Source organism: Natator depressus, chromosome 20 (genome assembly GCF_965152275.1).
Source record: "Natator depressus isolate rNatDep1 chromosome 20, rNatDep2.hap1, whole genome shotgun sequence".
Classification (NCBI taxonomy): Eukaryota; Metazoa; Chordata; order Testudines; family Cheloniidae; genus Natator; species Natator depressus.
Genome location: NC_134253.1, coordinates 26,703,441 through 26,725,540, shown reverse-complemented (window position 1 = coordinate 26,725,540; position 22,100 = coordinate 26,703,441). Strand labels below are relative to the sequence as shown.

General features: G+C 57.5%; 1 protein-coding gene across 3 annotated transcripts in view; it reads right to left on the bottom strand.

The window, feature by feature from the left end:
• Positions 1-4,581: 4,581 nt before the first annotated feature.
• DNMT1 (DNA methyltransferase 1) overlaps positions 4,582-22,100 on the bottom strand; it is a 32,728-nt gene continuing 15,209 nt past the window's right edge. For 2 of the 3 annotated variants that reach the window (XM_074935432.1, XM_074935430.1), the window contains exons 13-34: positions 21,457-21,608; positions 20,536-20,723; positions 19,601-19,790; positions 18,846-18,943; positions 17,729-17,876; positions 16,529-16,644; positions 15,790-15,991; positions 14,998-15,131; positions 14,216-14,389; positions 12,671-12,892; positions 11,720-11,912; positions 10,945-11,035; positions 10,242-10,370; positions 9,193-9,475; positions 8,325-8,466; positions 7,818-7,984; positions 7,425-7,602; positions 6,870-7,065; positions 6,268-6,431; positions 5,819-5,935; positions 5,319-5,409; positions 4,583-4,859 (exon numbers count right to left, since the gene is read on the bottom strand). In XM_074935432.1, the coding sequence (XP_074791533.1) occupies positions 4,822-4,859; positions 5,319-5,409; positions 5,819-5,935; positions 6,268-6,431; positions 6,870-7,065; positions 7,425-7,602; positions 7,818-7,984; positions 8,325-8,466; positions 9,193-9,475; positions 10,242-10,370; positions 10,945-11,035; positions 11,720-11,912; positions 12,671-12,892; positions 14,216-14,389; positions 14,998-15,131; positions 15,790-15,991; positions 16,529-16,644; positions 17,729-17,876; positions 18,846-18,943; positions 19,601-19,790; positions 20,536-20,723; positions 21,457-21,608 (3,413 nt within the window). In that variant the 3' untranslated portion in view covers positions 4,583-4,821. Of the gene's footprint in view, positions 4,860-5,318; positions 5,410-5,818; positions 5,936-6,267; positions 6,432-6,869; positions 7,066-7,424; positions 7,603-7,817; positions 7,985-8,324; positions 8,467-9,192; positions 9,476-10,241; positions 10,371-10,944; positions 11,036-11,719; positions 11,913-12,670; positions 12,893-14,215; positions 14,390-14,997; positions 15,132-15,789; positions 15,992-16,528; positions 16,645-17,728; positions 17,877-18,845; positions 18,944-19,600; positions 19,791-20,535; positions 20,724-21,456; positions 21,609-22,100 lie in introns of all 3 variants that reach the window. The other variant, XM_074935431.1, reaches the window with a different exon arrangement.

The window sequence follows — 22,100 nt, the reverse complement described above, 5'->3', positions numbered from 1 at the left end:
CTGCTGGGACATGGAGTCCCGCGGGCCGCTAGCCCGGCACCGGGGCGCACTGCATGCTGGGAGCCGCATCTGGCCCCCGAGGGGGGAAGGGAGCCGCACTGCATGCTGGAAGCCGCACCTGGCCGGGGGGAGGGGAGAGGGAGTCGCACTGCATGCTGGGAGCCGCACCTGGCCCGGGGGTGAGGGGAGAGGGAGCCGCACTGCATGCTGGGAGCCGCACCTGGCCGGGGGGAGGGGAGAGGGAGTCGCACTGCATGCTGGGAGCCGCACCTGGCCCGGGGGTGAGGGGAGAGGGAGCCGCACTGCATGCTGGGAGCCGCACCTGGCCGGGGGGAGGGGAGAGGGTGTCGCACTGCATGCTGGGAGCCGCACCTGGCCCGGGGGGGAGGGGAGAGGGAGTCGCACTGCATGCTGGGAGCCGCACCTGAGGGGGAGGGAGTCGCACTGCATGCTGGGAGCCGCACCTGGCGGGGGGGGGAAGAGGAGAGGGAGTCGCACTGCATGCTGGGAGCCGCACCTGGCGGGGGGGGGGGAAGAGGAGAGGGAGCCGCGCTGCATGCTGGGAGCCGCATCTAGCCCCGGGGGGGGGGCGGGAGGGGGAAGGGACCCGCTGCTCTCAGCCCCCCAGCCGAAATGGGGAGACGCCCCGGGAAGGGCTCCTGGCTGGATCCCGCTTGGGTGCCAGCTTCGGCTGGACGCATTCCTGGAGGTTTCATCCCCAGGGTCGCTAGTTCCTGGAGAGTGCAGGACAGGCCCGGGGGTTGGCTCCCCTGGATCCAGCCTCGACCATGCAGCGCATAGCCAGGGCAGTAGGGACGCGGGCTGGGGGTGCTAGAGCCGAGCCCTGGCGCGCGGCCCAGGCTGCTCTAGGGCCGTCGTCGCTCCAGCAAACAGGCCCCGCAGCCCCAGGAGTTCTCCCAGCATGGGCAGAAACGGGGCACGAGAACCACTGGGAACCCAGGGGCAGGGAAAATGCGTCTGAAAGAAAGTGAGCAGCTGAAAAACAACTTCGCTGAGACCCCTCGGGAGCTGCCAGCTGCAGCCTGGTGCTGCACCTGCAACCCCTCCCCAGGGGTACTAGTCTAGTGCAGGGACAGCTCTGCCCCAGGCTGAGAATAGAATCATAGAATATCAGGGTTGGAAGGGACCTCAGGAGGTCATCTAGTCCAACCCCTGCTCAAAGCAGGACCAATCCCCAATTAAATCATCCCAGCCAGGGCTTTGTCAAGCCTGACCTTAAAAACTTCTAAGGAAGGAGATTCTACCACCTCCCTAGGTAACGCATTCCAGTGTTTCACCACCCTCCTAGTGAAAAAGTTTTTCCTAATATCCAACCTAAACCTCCCCCACTGCAACTTGAGACCATTACTCCTCGTTCTGTCATCTGCTACCACTGAGAATAGTCTAGATCCATCCTCTTTGGAACCACCTCTCAGATAGCTGCTTTCAACTATCAAATCCCCCCTCATTCTTCTCTTCTGCAGACTAAACAATCCCAGTTCCCTCAGCCTCTTCTCATAAGTCATGCGTTCCAGTCCCCTAATCATTTTTGTTGCCCTTCGCTGGACTCTCTCCAATTTATCCACATCCTTCTTGTAGTGTGGGGCCCAAAACTGGACACAGTACTCCAGATGAGGCCTCACCCATGTCGAATAGAGGGGAACGATCACGTCCCTCGATCTGCTGGCAATGCCCCTACTTATACAGCCCAAAATGCCATTGGCCGCCTTGGCAACAAGGGCACACTGCTGACTCATATCCAGCTTCTCGTCACTGTCACCCCTAGGTCCTTTTCCGCAGAACTGCTGCCGAGCCATTCGGTCCCTAGTCTGTAGCGGTGCATTGGGTTCTTCCGTCCTAAGTGCAGGACCCTGCACTTGTCCTTGTTGAACCTCATCAGGTTTCTTTTGGCCCAATCCTCCAATTTGTCTAGGTCCCTCTGTATCCTATCACTGCCCTCCAGCGTATCTACCACTCCTCCCAGTTTAGTGTCATCCGCAAATTTGCTGAGAGTGCAATCCACACCATCCTCCAGATCATTTATGAAGATATTGAACAAAACCGGCCCCAGGACCGACCTTGGGGCACTCCACTTGACACCGGCTGCCAACTAGACATGGAGCCATTGATCACTACCCATTGAGCCCGACAATCTAGCCAACTTTCTACCCACCTTATCGTCCATTCATCCAGCCCATACTTCTTTAACTTGCTGACCAGAATACTGTGGGACTTAGGGGAGCTTTCGATCGCTGAGGCAGTTGATAACCTGTCTTATCGCACACAACGTTACACAGGCAGCGCGAGCAGGAGCGCTAGCTTTTGTCAATTCACTGCAGGAAGCTGGATGAGTCTCTCCAACTCTCATAAAGCATTTAGAGCCCAGCCACCCACTGACCTCTACCCACCCGCTCATTCCCCCTGGGAAGCGGGAAGCAAATGGAGGTGTGACCAGCCTCTCTTGGGCCAGGATACTTTCTCCCTTTACAACACGAATGTAACTATTTTCCTCTTTCCTTTGAAGGGTAAATGGCAGCAGAACATGCGTAAGTCGTGGTGCTGCCGTGCGGAGCGTCTGCTGCTTTCTGGGACTCGCTAAAGCGGCGTGGAAAAGGGCAGAACCTTTCCTTCTTCGCCGACGGGGAGTTTGAAAGGGAACTGAAGAGTGAGGCACCCACTTCCCACTGATTTTCACTGGGATGAGCCCTTCACACCCAGCAGAGCCCCTCTGAGGATCCCAGCCTGCGTGGCCTATACTGCCCACACCACACCCACAAGCTACCTAACACGCAGCAGAGTCTGCCCTTCGCTCCTGACCCCTTTTGGATCAAGACTTGCATAGAAGGCACCATGCGAGTTCTGGATTAATCGCTTGCAAGGCCCAAACGGACCACTGTGATCATCTAAGGAGCCTGAAGCACCCTGCGCAGGGCATTTCCTCCAGCAGAGCTTTTAGAAAACCAGGCGGTCCTGATTTTAAAAAAGCGGTCGGTGATGGAGAGTCCACCCCAACCCTTGGGAAGTTGGTCCGGGGTTAATTACTCATTGTGAAAAATGGACATCTTATTTCCAGTCTGGATTTGTCTGGATGTCAAACTCTGAAGCTCTCTGGGATAGCTGAGTGCTGATCTGCAATGTCCCTTGGAAATAAAAGGACACTCCATTTCCCCCTGTAGCTAACCAGGCTCTGTAACCCTAGCATCCCACGGGGCAGGTTTATTGAAGAGACTAAGACAGACAAGAGCGTTGTTTGAACAAATGCTCGAGGGATGTGTCTAAATGAGGAAGATCCAGGGAGCCCTGCTCCCATGTTCTGAAGCAGTTTAGTGTCCCGTTTCCTTTCGGCAGCTATTAAGAAATGCACCACAATCCTACAGATCGTGTAATGTAGCTAGGATACAAGGATTCAACCATCCCAGGACATGGGGGGGTGTCAGGGCCAGATGCTCAGCGGGGGTAAAGTGGATCGGGTGTAAAGGGAAGTTTTTCTGACTGTGCCGCTCTGACAGCCGCCTTCGTGGCCAACACAGCGGAGGAGCTGGAGAGCAAGAAGCAGGAGCTGCTACAGCGTGCACAAGAGTCCGGCCGGAACGGACGCAGGCCAGCACAGGCGTGGGGACGTGCGCCACACACTCACCGGTGTGTCTCAGCACATGGTGCACGTGAGACGTGGTCTAAGGATGCACAACACCATGGCAACAGCCAGCTTCATTTAGCCAAACCCCGTCATTCCTCCCTTCGTGGACACAGCAGAGCCTCCGGGTGGCAAACAACAGTTGAATGCTACGTGTGTGTGACCAACCCCCAAGAGGAGCTAGTCAGACATCAGTCCTGAGAGTCTGCCAGACCCATAGCAAACGGTGCTGGACTTTGCTCCTGTTAAACCACATATCCCCTTGACCCTGGGGCTCTTCTCTGTGTCCGTGTGGGAGGCCTAGCGAGCGCCCAGCCAAGGGCCGACTATCTCCCACTCTCACCTGCGTAGACAGCCCCACGAGCAAGCAGTCCCGCTGGAGTCCAATGGAAAGCTTTAGAGACACGAACTGGAGATTTACAGCGCCTGGTCTCCTTACAGGCACATCTCGCTGCTCAGAGGCTTCCCTCCCCAGCATTCTATGGGATGTCCTACGTGGTCAGGCCCCTTCTCCCAGGAGCAGCCCCCACGCGCCACACAGACACCGTGGTGACCTCATCCCCAGGAACGCCGCCCGTCGGGAACCTCAGCGCTGCGTGGGGCAGAGGCGGGGCATTACTCACGGACGGTCGCACGCAGGCGTGTCTGGAGGAGAGGTGGCGGCGTGGAAGTCGTGAAGGAGGGGCTCCTCAGCCACGCACACTCCAGCCAAGCAGCGGCTTCTAGTCACTACCTAGGCTCTCCTGGTTCTTAACATGCACAGAGCCAAGGCTGCCCCTCGCTGCACAGCCTCCGATGCCAGGAAGGGGAAGCAGGAGAGACACCCAGGGTATAATTTATAGGAGAGATTTATTTGAAGAAATATTACAACATATAAAAACTACATAAAGTATTAATTTCCACTTGTATAAAGTGGTTGATTATTTTCAATACAATGCATAATAAAAACATCATCCTTAAAATCCAGAATGCACGGTGGGGGCACTGCACAGCCGATCACTAAAATGATTATTAGTTGATAATTTGACCATCACATACAGCTTCCAAGGTCAGCCAAGGAGATGAAGACTGGTCATGAGTGCAGCTGAACGGAGACAGACCTCATCATGTCATCAAACAAAACAAACAAAAATCAGTGCATGTTTGGGAGTCCAGGGGCCAGAACAAGGAGGTGGGAGATTTACACGCTAGTCCATAATTTCCATCTTTTCTGGTTTGCTGTTATCTGTGAAGGAACAAGAGACACCATTGGCCTAGCAGCCCCTCCTGTTACATTCAGCCAGTCACGCTAAGGGATGGTCATCCCCTGCCTTCCAAAAGTTGCCACCAATCTGACCTCCCCACCTAGAGCTGCTCTGATGGACACGAGGGGCAAACACGCCAGCACCAGCTGGAGAGAAAGACTTGATCCCGGGAATGGAATGGTCCCAAAAAGGGCCAGTTATTAAAAGGCAATTCCAGCTTGGTACGGCGTCAAAGCCCAGCGTGCCTTGAACACAAAGGGGGCAGTAGTTACTGAGAGCAGTCAGCTGTAAGTTACAGAACTGAAGCTACCCTCGATAACCGAGATGCGCCAGGCAAAGTGGCTCATGCCCTGGCTGGTTTGGGCCCGCAGGAGGGCAGCTGCACTGGAGCGTACAGTAGTGAGCACACACCAGCTAGGAGTCCACGTGCCCCGAGATACCTGTGGCCTCCTCTTTCACTTTCGCCAACACACACGACTTGATCTCCAGCCCGATGGATTTCGCCAGAGGCGGTGGCACGGCGTTACCGACCTGAGAAGAGAGGCAGGGGAGCCATGAGCTCTGTGCAGATCCAGGCCACGTTACATCGGGAAAGAGCAGCACGGCTTTCACGGCCTCCGCCGCAATCACCCGCCCAATGACCCCATTCCGAGCCAGCCTCTCTCCTTCCTTATCTGGGCATCCTGCTTGCAAACAGGAACCCAAAGTAGCCGCCGATTCCCTGGCGAAAGGTCCTTACCTCAGCCTTGCGTTAAAGGCTGGGGCTCTGACCCTCCATCAGACTGCACTTTGTGCCGTAATTCACACTGGCCCCATGGGAGCACGTCTACAAGCCGATGTGAACAGAGGAGTGGGGATGGAGGACTGGCCCTGCTGCACCATACCCACCAGGTGCAGGGGAAACCGGGCTCGCCCAGCACCTTGCTCCGCCGTCACCCACCTGTCTGTGTTTGTCCAGGACGTTGCCGAAGAGCCTGTAGGTGTCCGGGAAGCCCTGGGATCGCGCGCACTCCCGCACGCTCACCACCCGGTGCTGCTCCGGATGAAGCACTCGGCCCTGGGAAAGGGAACCGGGACACTGAGGCAGCTGTGAGTTCCCAGCCCGCTAAAGCCAAAGGGCAGTCGGACGGCAGCGAGAAGGGGTGCTGCGGTAGATGCTGCACACGCCCCCAAGAGCCGTTGAGTTTACACTCAGCGCAAGAGTGGATCTGGCTCACAGGTGATTTAACCCACAGCGACCAGCTGGGCAGACATCTCCCTGCCCCCTCTCTGCACCCGAACAACGCAGCCCCCACATTCATGCCCCTCCCAAAACGCAGCGGCAGCCACAGCTGAGCCCCAGCCCACCCACAGGGCTTACCAGCTGCTGTCGGGGACACGCTCACGCACCTGTTTGCCCATGGGCTCTGGGTTGGTGACGGTGGTGCTGAAGAAGCCATCCCACTCTAGCCTGCCGTACAGCCCGGCCCAGTGGTTGTGCCGGTTGCCGGTGTGGGGCAGGCACCAGGGGATGAGGGTGTTGAACTGTCGGTCTGCAGGGTCGCAGGGTTTACCTGCGGGAGGGAACAGAGCACAGGGATTTCCTCTGAGCTACGGGCCAAGGAGCAGACTCAAGGGGAGGATGGCTAGGAAGCTGGGCGGATAGCCTGGTTCCCTTACGTCCCATCCCAGTACCCAGTGCAATGGGCCCTATGAATTTAAGCAGCACAGAATTGACATTTTCCATCCCCAGTGTTTATCCTGTGGAACTCATTGCCACAAGATGGAAACTGAGAACAAGGACAAGACATGGGTCTGAGAAGAGCAACTGCAGTCTGTGCTCCTTAGAATGAGAAGGGCTCTCAGACTTCGAGGGAGGAACTAATTAGCAGTCCCCCTCTCCCGCCAGCCAGTTCCAGTGCCCTCCCCTCTGCAGCACCCACAGGATGACAGACCCTGCAGCAGCACTGCAGCTCCCTGCCCCCCAGCTCTCTGCGGGCACCCCCCTGTACCTTCCGCGCAGGAGCACACCCCCCGCAGCGCTCCGGTGCTGCTGCGCCCGTTCTTCTTCTCGTGGTGAGTGTACCGCAGCTTCCGGGTGGCGGTGCCATCCGACAGCCGCACCTCGATGTTGGGCAGGTCGCGCCAGTCTGAGCCCGGGGCCAGGGGAATGTGTCTCATCCGAGCAGCTACCAGCGCGCTCATATCCTGCAAGGTCAAGCCCGGCATCCAGCATTACCCTTCCACCGCAGCTCACCCGATACCGCCCCACAGCCGGGTCTCAGCACGCAGGGCACTGCTGCTGCTGGGTACTCAGGGGCAGGTAGAGGCAGGTTAGCCTGGGGTAAAAGCTGGGGGCCAGGACACGAGGCCCTGGGTTCCATGCTCTCCTCTGTCACGGCATCTCTCTGAGTCTCAGGTCCCCCGTCGGTAAGAAGGGGTAATAATTCCACCCTTGGCTGCGGGCAGGGCTGGACCCTCGCACTGTCTGTGAGGGCCTGGCCCAACAGGGGCTTGATCCCCGTTGGGGCGTCTGGGTGCCACTGCACCACAGCGAAAGCCCTCACCTTGCAGATGTGATCCCTGAGGATGGGCTGATACTGCGAGCCCCTGATCTGCCTCTGGAACCAGGACTGGGGCTCCCCGTTGTAAGAGATCTCGAGTGCCGAGGCGCCATTCCTGATCTCCGGCAGGTCGGACATGGTGTCCCGGACCGTGATGGTTCGGAAGGGCCCCGAGTACGTTCTAGGAGGAATAAAGGAAGCTGTCACCTAGCTAGTCACAGCTCGCCCCTCGCGGCACTGCCCCCCGCCCCTTCTCACTGACCAACCCACTTCACACAGGGGAACACCTGGCATGTCTCAGAGCAGCTTGTTCCTCTGCCGGGCGTTTAGAGCCGTCGCTCCAGGGGCCCCATCCACACCCCAGGCCGGGTGCGGCACTGCCAAGGACGCGCTCACCTGGTTATATTGCTGACAAACTTCTTGTCGTCCACCACGACGCTCAGCTGGCAGGCCCGGGGCGCGAACACATGCAGGGGCTCAGGGAACATGGGCAGCTTCTCTCCAGGAGCCGCAGCGAGGACGATGGCCCTTCGGCGTGTCTGGGCCACGCCGTACTGACCCGCCTGGACCGAGGGAGAGCGTCCTGAGCAAACGTGAACGTGGGCTTGCGTCCCCTGCACCCCGGACAGGGCCATGGCATCCTGAGCCTGAACGCACCAGCTGCCGGGAGAGCGGCAGGGTGGGAACAGCCCTGGGGAGCAGAGCCTAAGGGCTCAGTGGGGCAGTGTTCCAGCCGTGGAGTCCCTGCTGCAATTCTGGCCCACAGGGGAATGAGTTTGGCGGGGGGGGGGAGGGGGGTTAGCTCGGCAGAGTCTCTGGCCAGGGCTTGAAGAGGAGGGCACCCTCCATCGGAGCGGGGCACCCACCCCACCCCCCAGATCCCGGCCGGCGCCTGGCTCCTACCTGCAGCACCCCGAAGGTGCACTGGTAGCCCATTCGCACAAGGCACCGCAGGGTGAGCTTCAGCACCATGGAGCGCTTGAAGGAGACAAAGTTCCTCACGTTCTCCAGGAGGAAAAACCTGGGCCTGTAGTAGTCACAGTAACTGCACGGGGCGGGGGACAAGCGAGATTAGAGACAGGGGCTCCTGCCGGGCTAGCAGACAGACCCCTGGAGCCAGTGCCACAAACTAACCCTCCCCCACTGGAGGTTTTGCACAGTTCTGGTGACCCTCTCATGCCAAAACACCCAGAGCTTTCCAGCCCCTCTTAGAGGCAGGGCGCAGGGCCATGCGAGTCTCCCGAGGTTCGGGGGGCGGGGGAAAGAGAGTCGAGTCCACGGGGAGACGAAGCGACCAGCCTGGGTCTGCTGAATCCCAGTCCAGTGCCCTACCCCTGCTCCTCCCTTCCTACCCCACTGATGGTTACACGGCTGTTGAGAGAGTCCTCAGCAGCCCTTCTACCCTCACTCTCTCCTGGTGGACAGTTCAGTCGTTAAGAGCAGAGGGCTAGGATTCCTGGGCTCTTGGAGCTCGGGGCAAGAACCAGCCCCACACTGTTGTGCCTCAGTTTCCCATGAATGTCTAGCCCTTACCCTAAGGTCAGAGCCCGCCAAGCACAGGTCACACGAGGCCCCGGGAAGCCTCCTTGGGAGGAGAGGTGGGGCCCAGAGCCCTGGCAGCACCTGCAGACCCAGTTTGCATTTCCCTAGCGGGGCATGCCCGGCCAGAGCCCACCTGCTCTGATAAACATACGCAGGGGGCTTCTCAGGTGCGCCAGCGGCACTCAGGCATCAGGGGACGGGCAGCCGGCGGCAAGGCCTGGCCCCTCACCTGAGAAAGGAGACCACCAGGGAGTTCTTGAACTTGGAGTAGGTGCGGGAGTTGAAGCGGTTCATGCCGCTGAAGCCCTGGCAGGGCGGGCCGCCACACAGCATCTCCACGTCCCCCTTCTGTGGGAGCTTCTGGCCCAGCGAGTTGGTCTTCTCGCCAGACATGACCAGCTTCAGCAGCACGTTGCAGTCCTCGGTGAACACCGTGGTGCCGGGGTTATTGAGGCGGAAGGCCTGGGCGGCTGGCTCCCACATCTCGATGGCCCACAGCGTCTCCGAGATCCCTGGGGACGGAGGGGGAGCAGAGGGCGTTAGACCCGGCAGGCGCCTCTCACCAGTTCCACCCAACTCAGCTCTGTCATTTTCAGGGAGCACGTGTGTGTGGCTGCGAGAGGTGGTGTGGTCTAGTGAGCGGAGCATTGGACAGGGACTCAGGACACCTGAGTTCTATTCCCGCCTCTGCCACTGACCTTGGGCAAGTCCCTTTCCCTCCCTCGTGCCTCAGTTTCCCTCCAGCCCCCGGGTCTATCTAGGCTGTGAGCTCTTTGGCCAGGGACTGATTCATACGAGCATCTGTGCAGCGCCCAGCAGGAGAGCGTGGGGGTTGTGTCCGGAGGCAGGAGATCAGCCATGGCACTCCAGGGCCTGCTAGCAGGAGGGCAGCCTAGACTGGTGGGTTGTGACCCCCAGGTGGTCGTGGTCGGTGAGTGCTACAATCTACTATAAAGCAAAGCAACTCTTGCCCCCCCGTTCCCTCCCCCCGCTTCGAGGTCCCGTATTCTCTGCCACCCTCAGGAAATGTACATACATGCCATCGGTTGCTTGCCACTGTTACGGTAAACTTAAGGGGGTGAGACACATTTTGCTTTCAAATAAGGGGCTGCCCACCTGCGAAAGCCAAGGAACAGGGGGCCCCTCTGGGACTCACCTGTGCCGGGACCTCCAGGCACCACAGTACTAGAAATAATTCACACCAAAGAGACGCAAGAACGAAGGGCCCCCCAGTGCCCTGGCTCTACCCCTGGAGCTGCCCCCACCCCCTCTCCTTGCCTGCTTGGTGGAATCCCTCAGACAGGCCCCCGCAGCCCGAGAACACATCGAGGGTGCGCAGTTTGGGCAGCTTCACCTCGGCAGCCTCCTGTTTGCTTTGCTCCAAGGCACACACCGACTTCCCTTTGCCTGTGTGGGGAAAGGAGAGACCGTTTGTGCCGGCACCCGGCAGCCTCTCCAGCCGCAGTCAGGAGCGGGAAAGAACTCCGGGTCAGTCACTCTCCAGCAGGCACGTGTGGATCTTAAGACGAGCAGAAAGGGTTAAGGGGCTGCTTTCCAAAGGGCGGGCTGGCACCCAAGCCGCAACAGGGGAGAGAAGAAACACGAAACCAGCACAACAGCTTGGGCAGATGCCAAGCTGAGCTCCTTGGGGCAGGCAGCACCTCAGAGTCTGCGCAGTGCCCAGCCCCGTGGGGCCTGGGCCATGACGCAGGCGTCTGATACAGGAAACTACTCTAAGCTTTGGGAAGTGGGTTACGGTTTCACATCGCTGGCCCTTTAAAATGCTGCGGGAGACACACCTGTACCCTGCATGACTTAGTTCAAACCGGCATTTCCAGTGTCTGGTTAATGTACAATGCAGCTTTCACAACAGGCCAATGCTCTGTTTTCTCTGCAAAGTTCCAGGCAAGCTGGGGGATAATATGGAGCAGAAGCAGCTACAAAATTTGCAAGAGACAAAAGCACCAGGATTTAGACTTACCTTTGCCTTTCCCTTTCCCCTTGCCTTTATTCCCAGATCTACGGGCATGGTTCGGAGGGTCTTCAAAGCTCTTGGTTTTTGCATTGTAAGCCTGCAAAGAGAAGGGGTTAATCCAGCACAGAACTGGCACATGGACGTAAGGCTCACACGTGCCATATAGGCCACCGGTACAGCTGGTGTTTGCGAGTTTCAGGGGACGCTGCCTTTGTGAGGACTACGTTGCTTCACTTAATGTAGGGCAGAGCCAGAATCCACCCACCCCCTTTGTCAAAACCTGGTGGTTGCAAGCCCCCATGTGATCCTGCAAACTGCCCACTGTAAGCAGACCAGGCCCTCATCTCCACAGCGAAGCAATCCTCTTCGGGAACTGTGGCGTGCTTCTGCCGGCTCTTGGAGAGAGGGCTCTCTTATGCTTCTCTCTAGACTCCCCTGAGAACAGCTCACGTGCCTCGCTGGCCGGCTCAGGACAGACGGGGCCGCTTCCCTTTCAGAAAAGCTTGGCAGAGTCAAGCAGCGCAGTGTTTGGCAAGCGCCTGTCACCACTGCAAGAGATGCTCATTGTACCCAGCACCACGCTCCCCTGGCAGGTAGAAAGAGTCCCTGAGACTTGTGACGAAGAATGGTTGGGAGCATGTGTCCCAGAACTTGGATACTGATGTTTACGACGTGCAAGTCAGTTCTAGCAACCCCTCACGTCACCTGCTCGATTAGCTACAACCACCCGCCCCGCCCCAGTGCCTCTCCAAGCAGAGCTGTGCCCACCACGAGCGGTTACCTCGAGGAAGTAGAAACGGTCCGACCCGCCGGCAGAATAGTCCTGAATACATTCCGTCAGGTCCTCTCCGTACTCCACCGCACAGCGTCCCTGCACGGCCTTGAAGTCCAGCGTCACTTCCTCATCACTCCAGTACAGCAGGTTGATGTCCGAGTGGTAACTTGCTTTCATGGACTTGTGGGTGTTCTCAGGCCTGCAGCAGACAGATCACTTTCACTAGGGAGCATGCTTGGGGGGGCGGGGGGCGGAATAGGAAAGAGACTGCGCATTATACCCTTGCTTCCCCCCCGCACACTGCCTGCATCCCAACATCCACCGTGTTAAGCCTGTCCCCTTAGAGAAGACAGACAGGAACGCTCACCCAAATCTCTCCTACCCTGTAGCTCATCCTGCTAGAGAACATTAGATTCGTTCTGATAAACAAAGCAGCTGGTTTGTTACCCCAGCAGGACACACAAGGAGGTGGGAGTAGCTCTTGATGGATGACCAGAGTGTGGGCTGAGAGGAAAGCGAGGAACACTGCAGAGCTGGGTAGGCCTGAATGGAGCATCGGGTTAGGGTATGTCTACACTGCAGCTGGGAGGGTGCTTCCCACCTCAGACAGACAGACATGCGCTAGCTTTGCTCAGACTAGCACGCTAAAAACAGCCGCGTAGCTGGGAGTAGCATAGGAGCGGCTCGGGCTAGCCACTGGAGTACGTGCCCTGGGGAGGTTTGGACGCAGGCAGCCGCCTGCCCAAGCTATCCCTGGCCGCAGAGCTAGCACGTCTGTCGGGCTGAGCTAGGAAGCACCCTCCTAGCTGAGTGTAGACGGACCCCAGGGAGAGTTCCCGTTTGTCTGCGCGGCACACTGGCTTTGCTTTGGGGACAGGGTGGAGAAGGCCCCTGCTCGTGCTGCTCCTCCCCAAACGGACCTTACGGAGGCTCTGCCCGAGCCCAGCCCCAGCTCACCTGTAGAACTTGTAGAGTCGCAGCTTGATGTCGGCTTCGTTGGGCTTGCCGTTGCTGCGTATGCTGCAGAAGATCTCCTTGATGCGGCCCACACGGTATGGCTCCGGGGCGTCCTGGTTGCTGCCCTTGATGTACTCGGAGGACTTGCGGTAGTGCTCTGGGTACAGCTCCTCATCCACCGCCTCCTTCTTGGGGCGCTTGGCTGGGCTGGCCAGCTTCATGCTGGGGTGGGGGGAGCGGAGCAGGGGGTAAGAGGCGCTAACACTGATGCACGGGCTGCCCACCGACCCACCCTTCAGAGGACAATCCAACGCAACCCCCCGAAGCGCCCCCGGCCTGGCAGCGACTCTGCTTTCTGAACCAGGGGGCTGTTCTCCAATTAAGGAGCCCCTCTGACAAGGCAGAAAGCCTGCCTGCAGCAGGGAGGTACGAGATCAGACCCCTCTCCTGCATGTGCAGCCCCGGCATTTTCCGAGGCACGTCAAAGCCCCGATGCTGCCGGGATACGCGTCTCCTGAATTGCCAGCGTGTCTCAGGTGCAGCGAGCTCTCTAGCCCAGTGTCCCGTCTCTGACCAGTTGCTTCAGAGGAAGATGCAAGACTTAGATTCACTTTGGCAGGAAGCTCTTCGGGGCAGGAACTGTTGGGTGTTTGTGCAGAACTTAGCGCAATGGGTCCTGCTCCAGGCTGGACTCCTAGGCGCTACCCAAATACAAAGACAACACCCTCCTGTAGGCAGCTGCATGGCATTTAGGTCTGGCCTTTCTTATGGCTAGTGATTCGGTGCAGCCACTCCCCTGATGGAGGCTGATACACATCCGTGAGAATTTCCTCCTCTGCTACTGACGAGCTGCGTGCCAGTCAGTCTACAGAACCAGGTTACCCGAGTATCAGCCAAACCAGCACCGTGTCTGGCTACTGTATCCCCCCCGCCCCCAAAAGAAATTTTATTCCAACTCACCCTGCAATTGTAGTGGGTTTATACATCCATAAGCCAACTAAAGAAGCTCAATCTATGGAGTTTACCCAAGAAAAGATTAAGAGGTGACCTGATCCCAGGCTAAAAGTGGCTACTTGGGGAGAGATTAGGACAGTGGAGGGCTCCTTAGTCTAGTAAAAAAAGGCAGAATGAGACCCAGCGGCCAGAAGTTGAATCCAGACAAAAGTCAGACTAGAACTAAGGTGCAGATTTGTTTTTTAAACAGGGAGGGCGATTAACCATGGGAACAACTTGCCCAAGGACAGGGTGGATACTCCATCACATATGCTCTTAAAGCAAGACCGAGTTTCTTTCTGTAGAGACTGCTCGAGCCCAAACTCGGGGAAGGATCTCTGCGGGAGGTCGGACCAGATGATCATCACGGTCCATTCTGGTCTTAAAAATCTAGGAATCTATTTACAACTGGCTTGTTTGGTACTTAATTTATAGTTGAAGCAGACTGGCGTGTTCTCCGTTATGGGAGATACTGAAGATGACTCTGCCATGGGGGCTGTGAATAAACCCTGCTGAAAAGGGACACCCTCTGCCCACTTGGCAAGAACCAACCTGAAGGAGAAAGCCTCTGGCAACAGGAAGACGCCATCTCCTATCCTGTACTGCACTCCGTTCTTTGTCGCCAGGCCGTAAAACATCTTCCCGTCCACCTCTTCTTGAGGCTCCATGACTTTGAGTATTTCCTTCTGCCTCACCTCGTCCAAGCGAGCGCAGCTCATACAGAACCTGTGGGGAAAGGAGAGGGCTTGGAGCTGGATGCAAAAGGCGGCTGGACCACAAGCAGAGGTTGCATGGGCCCATCTGCTGTAAATTGCCATTTGTTTGGCCTCCAAGCTCTTGGGGGCAGGGGCTGCCTCTGTTGTATACACAGCACCTAACACAATGGGGGCCTGATCCCTGCAAGACAAGCACCAGACCTGCTGGTTTTCACACATATCCCCCACTGGCTTAAACAAACTGCTGTGGGGGAGAGGGAGAGTGATTTAATCAGCACTCCTATTTGAGCCAAGATAGAAGTTGAAAATACTACTAGATAAAATCATTCTTTCCGTGTGTATTAGCCGACAACATTCTTCCAATAAACCCCAAGTTACTGTTAGCACAGTCCCCCAGACCGCTGAGCAGAGAAAACAGGAACCAGCCAGTTCACCCAGTTCTTTTGAAGCTACTCTCCATGCGCAAAATCTGCCTGCCTTGAGCTGGGCAATAAACCGAGTATAGATAAACCAGAGCTCAGGCGAATTACATCTAAACCCATCTCCGGAGAGAAGATGGAGCCTTTTGCTCCGGCCCAGCTGGAAGCTCCCGCCAGCCAGCCAGCCTCACGCACTCACTTGTACTTGTTGTCTTCCGAGGGCTGGGTCTTTGGAGGAGACTCGAACCTGGCATACTCTTGATCATACCACATTTGGTAGAAATAGGTTCTGCCATCGTCTTCCACCATCTTAATCTCCATGTCCAGCCCCCCCTGCGGGGAAAGACAAACTGTAGGGGCCCCGCAGCCAGGGGGCGAGCAGCTGGCCGGATCCCGCCGCCGGACAGAACATTGTGACGTACCCAGGATACTTAACAACCAAAAGTAGCATCACACGTGGGAGAAGGGAAGAACCTCTGTTCCCCTTGCAAACTTCTCTGAAGGAAGTTACACAAACGGAGCCTGTGTAGAATTCCGAGAATGAGAGGAGCCAGGATGCCTGGGTTCTATTCCCTGCTGCGTGCCGTTCGGCAAGGCACTTCCTCTCTCTGTGCCTCTGTTTCCCCTCCTACCCTTCATCTCTCTCATCTGTTTACACTGCAAGCTCCTCAGAAGAGGGGCCATCTCTCACTGGCTGGGCATACAGCACCTCCTGCAACAGGGCCCTGACCGCATCTGGGGCCACTGAGTGCCACGAGGACACAAGCAATCTAGTCAGTCTCATCAGACAGCTGTTTGCTCCAAGCAGGGATTATACAAGGGGACACTAGCTCAATGACCAGCAGTGCACTTGAAGCATTTGCCACTTGCAGATGCCCCCAGATAAACAGACTAGGCCCTGCTTGCCTACATTCGGTACCGATTCACGCAGAGCTCTCCCGTTAGGCTAGCTTTCCCACAGGAGGCCTGCCAAGAAGACGGCACCACCCACCTCCAAGGCCCAGTTCTCCGAAGGAGCCTTGTAGACGACGTTCACTTTGCCGTGGATGTAGGACAGCTGCATGTCTTCGCACTCGTCCACCAGGAAGAGCTCCAATGAGTCCGAGGTCTTTCCCAGGACAGTGTCGATGCCCTGGCAGAACCAGTGGGCATGGAACATTTGCCCACTGCTGTCCTCCCACAGCGCAGTGACTCTGCAAGGGAAGGGCTTATGTTTTAGCACCACCCCCAGGCTTCCAAGGGAAAGATGCTTTCCTCATCGCTGGATGGACTACAAAAGCTTCACCCTGAGCAGGCCGGGGCTAACAAGACCCCAGGCAGAGAAGGTTCAGGGGAGAGCTCTGGACTGGGACTCCGGAGACCTGGGTTCTCTTCCCAACTCTGCCACTGCCCTGCTGGATGACCGTGGGCAAGTCACCTCCCTTCTCAGAGCCTGGGTTTCCCTCCCACCTGTCTGTCATGTGTATTTAGACCGAGCTCCTCGGGGCAGGTCTCTTACCACATATCCATACGTGCAGGTGCCAGCACAAAGGGACCCTGTTCTAGGCTGGGGCCTCTATGACCCACCATCGTACAAATCAGTAACAGCAGAAACACAGCCCCACTCAGACAGGAACCCCCCAAAATCAATGCAGGAAACGCCCATGTGTGATCGCTGCAGGACACGCACCGGCCCCTTCCCAGAACCCCTCTGGCACACACTGCGCGTTCATCCCCGGACCGCCACAAACCTGGCTAGGTACAGAGGCTTGGAGGGCTCGTCGGGGCTGACGGACACGCAGTCCCCCACCTCCAGGGTCTCTGAATCAATGCACACCTTCTGATAATAGTCCTTCTTCCCGTCGCGCTGCGGACAAAGGCTAGTTATTAAAACCGGCAGAAACCCCATTACCTAGTGTTTTCTCATTTCTCTCGTGGCACGCAGCTAGAGACCCTCCCCCTCCCTGCTGGACAGCGCCTGGAACCCACGGGTGAGCATGCTACGGGTCCCTCTCCATGCCCTCCCACACAGCCTATGAGTGGACAGCCCCGGCTAAGGAGCCTTAGCACTCTGGCTCCAGCAGCTCCTGCTTTTAGCTATAGAGGTCCCTGGCTCAGTCCCTGGTGTGCTGGCCACGAGGGCAGCCATCGCATGCCCGTTCGAGGGAGGTGGAGGGCTTTCATTAGCCTTCCGCTCTAGGCAGCCTCACTGAGCATCCCCGCTATGACAGCAGCAGAGCTCCTGGCTGATGGGGCTGGAGAAGCCGTGAACCCTGACCCTCATCTGTTCCCAGAGACAGGGGGTTCTGGCCCCGGCATTGTAGCCACTCCTTGGCTACAGCCCAGCCATCACGCAAGCCACCACCCCAGCCTGCAAATAACAGGGACTCGACACTTCCTGCGTGACACTAGGTTTTAAAGGCCTTGAGCCTCGCAGAGACGAGGAAAGGTTCAGATTTAGGGTTAACCTTGACAGGCCCACAAACTCCCACTCAAATCTGCTCCCAATACAGTGTGCTGGCAAAACAAACATACTAGCGTGGACAAAAGAGGTGCAGCTAAAAAGCCACAATTCCCCCAGGCGGCCCGTACATCGCAAACGCTCTCGCGCTCGTCACAGAGAAAAGCCATTAGACCTGCATGGCGGCTCTCTCTGCACCTTCCCTAAGCAGCATGCAAGTGGCACCTTCCCTTTAGCTGCGCAAACACACAGGGCAGCAGATCCACGTCGATCAAGGAAAGCAGGAAAGCGAGGGCTGTTTGTCAGTGCTGCGTTAAAGGCCCAGCAATGGGGCACCAGCGAGAACCCTGCAGTTTCCCAGCTGGCAGGTTACCACAAGCCTAGGGTACACCCGCTGGGGAGATCTGCTCACGACATCGATGCCAGACAACGAGCCCTGTTACTGGGGTGGGAACATGCATTGCCAGTGAGACATCTCCTCCAGCCCTACCTTGATTGGCTCCCCCACCCAGGAAATCCTGCTTTTATTCTGCTTCTTCTTCCTTCCCTGTAGCATTTTTTTAGGTGACGGCATTTCGGGGATGTTATCGTCCACCTCCTCGTCTTCATCTGCTTCTCGGACGGCCAGATTGGGGCACCTAGGGTGGGAGTGACAGTCCGTGTACCCGGTGACTGACAGGGCCTTCTTGGGCCACGCACTCGGTCCTCACGGCTCGCCAGGGCAGGGTCGGCTCCTTCAACAGGCTCCCCAGTGCTTTGTCCAGCCCATCCCAATACCGGGGCTTCCACCGTCTCCCGTCTGAGATGCTGCTGCAGCCCCAGATTCCACCCCCGCACCCCGAGACTCCGACCATTATTCCCAGCTCCAGCCCAGCCCGCACTGTGACACACTGCCGAAGCAAGTCTGCTACGTCCTCCACGCTCACCCCCTTTGGAGACGGGCAGATTGTCCCCTCCCTGCCCCACTCACTCAGTCCACTGCCAGTTCTGAAGTGGGAGAGGAGGGAATTTCACTCCCTTCTGTTCCGGTTTTACATACACATCACTATCTGGGTCTGGTCTGGCTTGATACAGAAAGGACCCGTCACCGAGATTAGCGTGTGTATTACATCCCTTCGCCACATCGACACAGAGCACAGCGGGTTCAATGTAATGAGAGCACATTTGAATGGCTAACGAGTATCCAGACTTACACCGGGAAAGCTCTCAAACTACCGAGCATTTTGGAAGGGCCATAAACTCTAGTGATTCAGGGCACGAGCTGAACTCTAGTGACTGGGGGTCGGGAGGGAATTTCCCCCAGGGGCAGGTTATCCCATCGCTGTCTGCTGCAGGGGATCTTGCACTATTGTCTGACACAGCCGGTGCTGGCCCTGCTGGAGACAGGAGACCAGACCAGACGGGCCCCTCCTCTGATCCTGTCTGGTCATTCCAATCCCGGGTAGTATCAGCTCTTGATTCTTTCCTGCCAGGAGACTGCTGACTCCCTGCACAGTAAAGTCCACTGCCCCCAGGAGTAGAGGAACCCCCTGCTTGGCCCCAAGCACCCACACCCCTGGGCTCTGCACTGCCCCCAGGCACTCAGAACCACCTTTTGGGACAGTTACCTCCTCTGCAGGCAGGCCTGTTTGCTCCGGCCACTACCGCCAAACTTGATCATGTTCTGGCAGGCTTTGCATTTCCCACACTCGGGCTGCTGACAAACCTGCAGGAGGAGGAGAGAAAGGAGAAGGCTGAGTGCCTGTGAACGGTGGAGGAGCCGTAGGAGTAACCTGTCCCCGAGGACGTGGCGCTCTCAAGAGGAAGCAGGAGCTCAGCTCCGTCAGGGCTTGCTCCTGACCACGGCCAACAGGAGACTGTGGGCATGAGCAAAACCCGTGGAAAGACTCGCATTGACTAGAAGAGGCTTTGGAGCCAAGAGGGAGAGCCACATGCTGCTCCTTAGCATCCTCCCGCCACAGAGCAGCCCTGTCTGGCTTAGGAGGTGCCAAAGGGGCCTCCAGGAGAACCAGGCCTGAAGGAAAATTGCTTGGCCACCCTGAAAGTGCAGCAGAGCCTGCCCTGACACAGCACAGCTTCCTTCCTTTCCCCAGACAATTCTCGCCCTTAGCATGCTGCCATTTCTCAGGCTGCAGGGAAATGGATGCTTTGCCCCCAAAAAGGAGAACTTCACCCCACTAAGCCTTTCCCCTCAGGACACCACTTCCAGCCAGCCACACAGCCCAAGGGGCAGAGGGAAGCCAGCCAGCCTTGCCCATTCCCCAGCACTCCCCCCAGAGCTAGACAAGACTGATTCCCAGCATCCAGAGCCCCAAAGCCAGGACTCAGACACAGCTCAGCTCTGGCCCAGCCTGCTGGTTACCTCACACACGCCGCAGCGCCGGCGCTTCGTGGTGTTCTCCTTGTCTTCCTCTCTCTCGTTCTTCTCGATCTGCTCCGAGAAGAAGGTGTCGAAGATCAGGTACACCAGCTTGGTGGTGGTGGCCTTGGTGGGCCCTTTGTCCTTGTCTATCTTGGTGGGATGCCGAATGGCCTGTCTCCTTGCGGCTCGCCTGGAACGGAGAGCAGCTCAGACACTATCCTCTGCAGCAGGGTCCCGCACTGGTGGCATTACCCCCTCCCGCCACCGACCGGGACAGAAAAATTCTGGCTACGTGCAACGCCACTGACCACTCTCCTCACACACACACTCCCCGCACACTTCTGTCAGCTGCAGCAAGCCGGCACAATACATGCTACAGAATCTCGTGATAAACCGTATTGTAACTGTTGACTTGGCAGTAAAAGCCCCTAACAGGCACTGAAAACGCACTCATAAGAGAGAGTCCGCACAATCCAGACCGATGACAGAAGGATCACATGGGGAACTGAGGCCCAGAGATGCAGGGACTCACTCAAGGTTGCGTGGGGGGCCTGTGGCAGGGCTGGGAATGGACACCAGGACTCCTGGGTCCCGGCCCACTGTTTTAACCACCAGACCGCCCTGGCTCCCTAAACAGCAACGCAGAGGGGATTTCTCTGCACCAGACTAGACTGATTAGGAAGCTGAGTTCAGGAGCATTTCTCATTTCTAACCAAGCCCCTTACGGCAACTCACCCCACGCAGGCATATAGATCCCTGAGGGTCTGTCTAGAGACAGGGAAGTAACCCCGGAACAAGGTAGGGCGTGAATTCAAAGTGGAATAGCGCTGGGCTGAGGCAAGGCCTGAGATGCAGTGCCTGCATAAGCCCCAACAGAGCATGGGCCAAGGGCTGCAGCAGCTGGAGGATGCCTCGCTGTGCTCCCACCCACCTACCTCTTCCCCAGGGTGACCCCCGCGAGTTTAATCAGGTCTCTCATGCAGGGCGTGATGAGGACAGGCGGCTCGTCGCTGTCTCCGGCCTCGTCGTAGCTCTCCACCTGCTCCACCACAAACTGGGCATGCCGCAGCAGAGAGTCCTCCGTGAAGCGGTTGAAGTTCAGCCCAGCGGGCGGCACCGTTGTCTGGAGAGACGCAGCGGAGGGTCATGGGACATCCCCACATACAGCACGCCTCACACCACCCGAGAGCACTGCAGCTCTACGCGCAACGGCACGGACGTTTTCACAGGTAGCCAGCGTCTCGGGTCCCTGGTTCTCAGACGCAGGGGCGCAGGCCACTCAGGGCGGACCCCCAAACTCACCAATAGCCACTGAAAAGGTAGGCCGCTCACTCTCTCCGCGAGGCCCAGAGTCACCCTCATGCAGTGGGCTAGCGCAACACCACAGGTCACATCAGCTCTCAGACTAGGCCTGGGCATGGCCGAGGCCTTGTAGGAGAGCTGTGCGGACAAGCGGCATTCACCCTCACCGTACGGTGGAGCAGAGGGTAAGAACCGGAGGCAGAGCTCCACCCGCCAGAGGGGTTAGTAAAGAGGAACAACCTACAATGTGGCTTGAGACAAACCACAGGTAGAATAAAAGTCGATCTCCTCGCCTCTCACCCACACCCCGTTCAAGGGGGAGGAGCAGATGGACACACCCGAGGACAGACAGTGTCAAAGGCCCAAGAGTTCAGAGTCAACTAGTCCAGCAGTTCCAACAGCAGGACACATCCTGGAATCTTTCTGTCACTTCGCCAAGCGCCCCCTGCCATTTACACGGCCGTGACCCCTCGGCTCCTGTCCGCAATGCCCCGGGGGCTGGGAACCCAACGGTGAGACCCTGAGAGTCAGAGGACGGACGTGCCATGTCTCACCTCGATCTTGTTCAGCAAGTCCTCATAGCTGACATCGGGATTGTTCTGGAGGAATTCCACAACGATTTTACTCATATAGATCTTCTCCTGCATTAACGCGAAGGTGGGAGCGTATTCCTCACTGGGATCCATGAGAATGTAATCTGCAAAGGCTGAAGCAGAGAGAGATTGCCGGAGACAGTGACCGCAGGGGCTTTACGGAACAGGTTAGCAAACAGCTGAAAGGCCCAAATAAGCTACAGAACGTGCGATGGGAAAAGTGTAAAGGACTCTCAGGAGCAGAGTCCTGTCGGTCCCGCAAGCATCTATGCACACTTCAATTTAAGAGTGGCTTAGCTCTGTTTAGCATCACCCTGTTCCTAATCGGGAGCATCCACATGGCCTTTGGCAAGAGTTAAAAACCCCTCCCGAGTTACACTGGGGCAGCTGCGTATGGACAAGCCCAGAGTAAAATCAGCATTGCGTGGCTCACGTAACAGGAGGGACCCCCCGGCATCAGCAATCAATTTGCAGCAACCCGCTTCAGTGGTTATCGAGTGCCTTGGCTCCCACTCCCCACCCCACAGCTTCGTACCCTCAGGGGTACTCGAGTCTTTAACCCTTAGAACACAGGGATCCCACCAGCCCCGCAAAGGAGAAGCCCC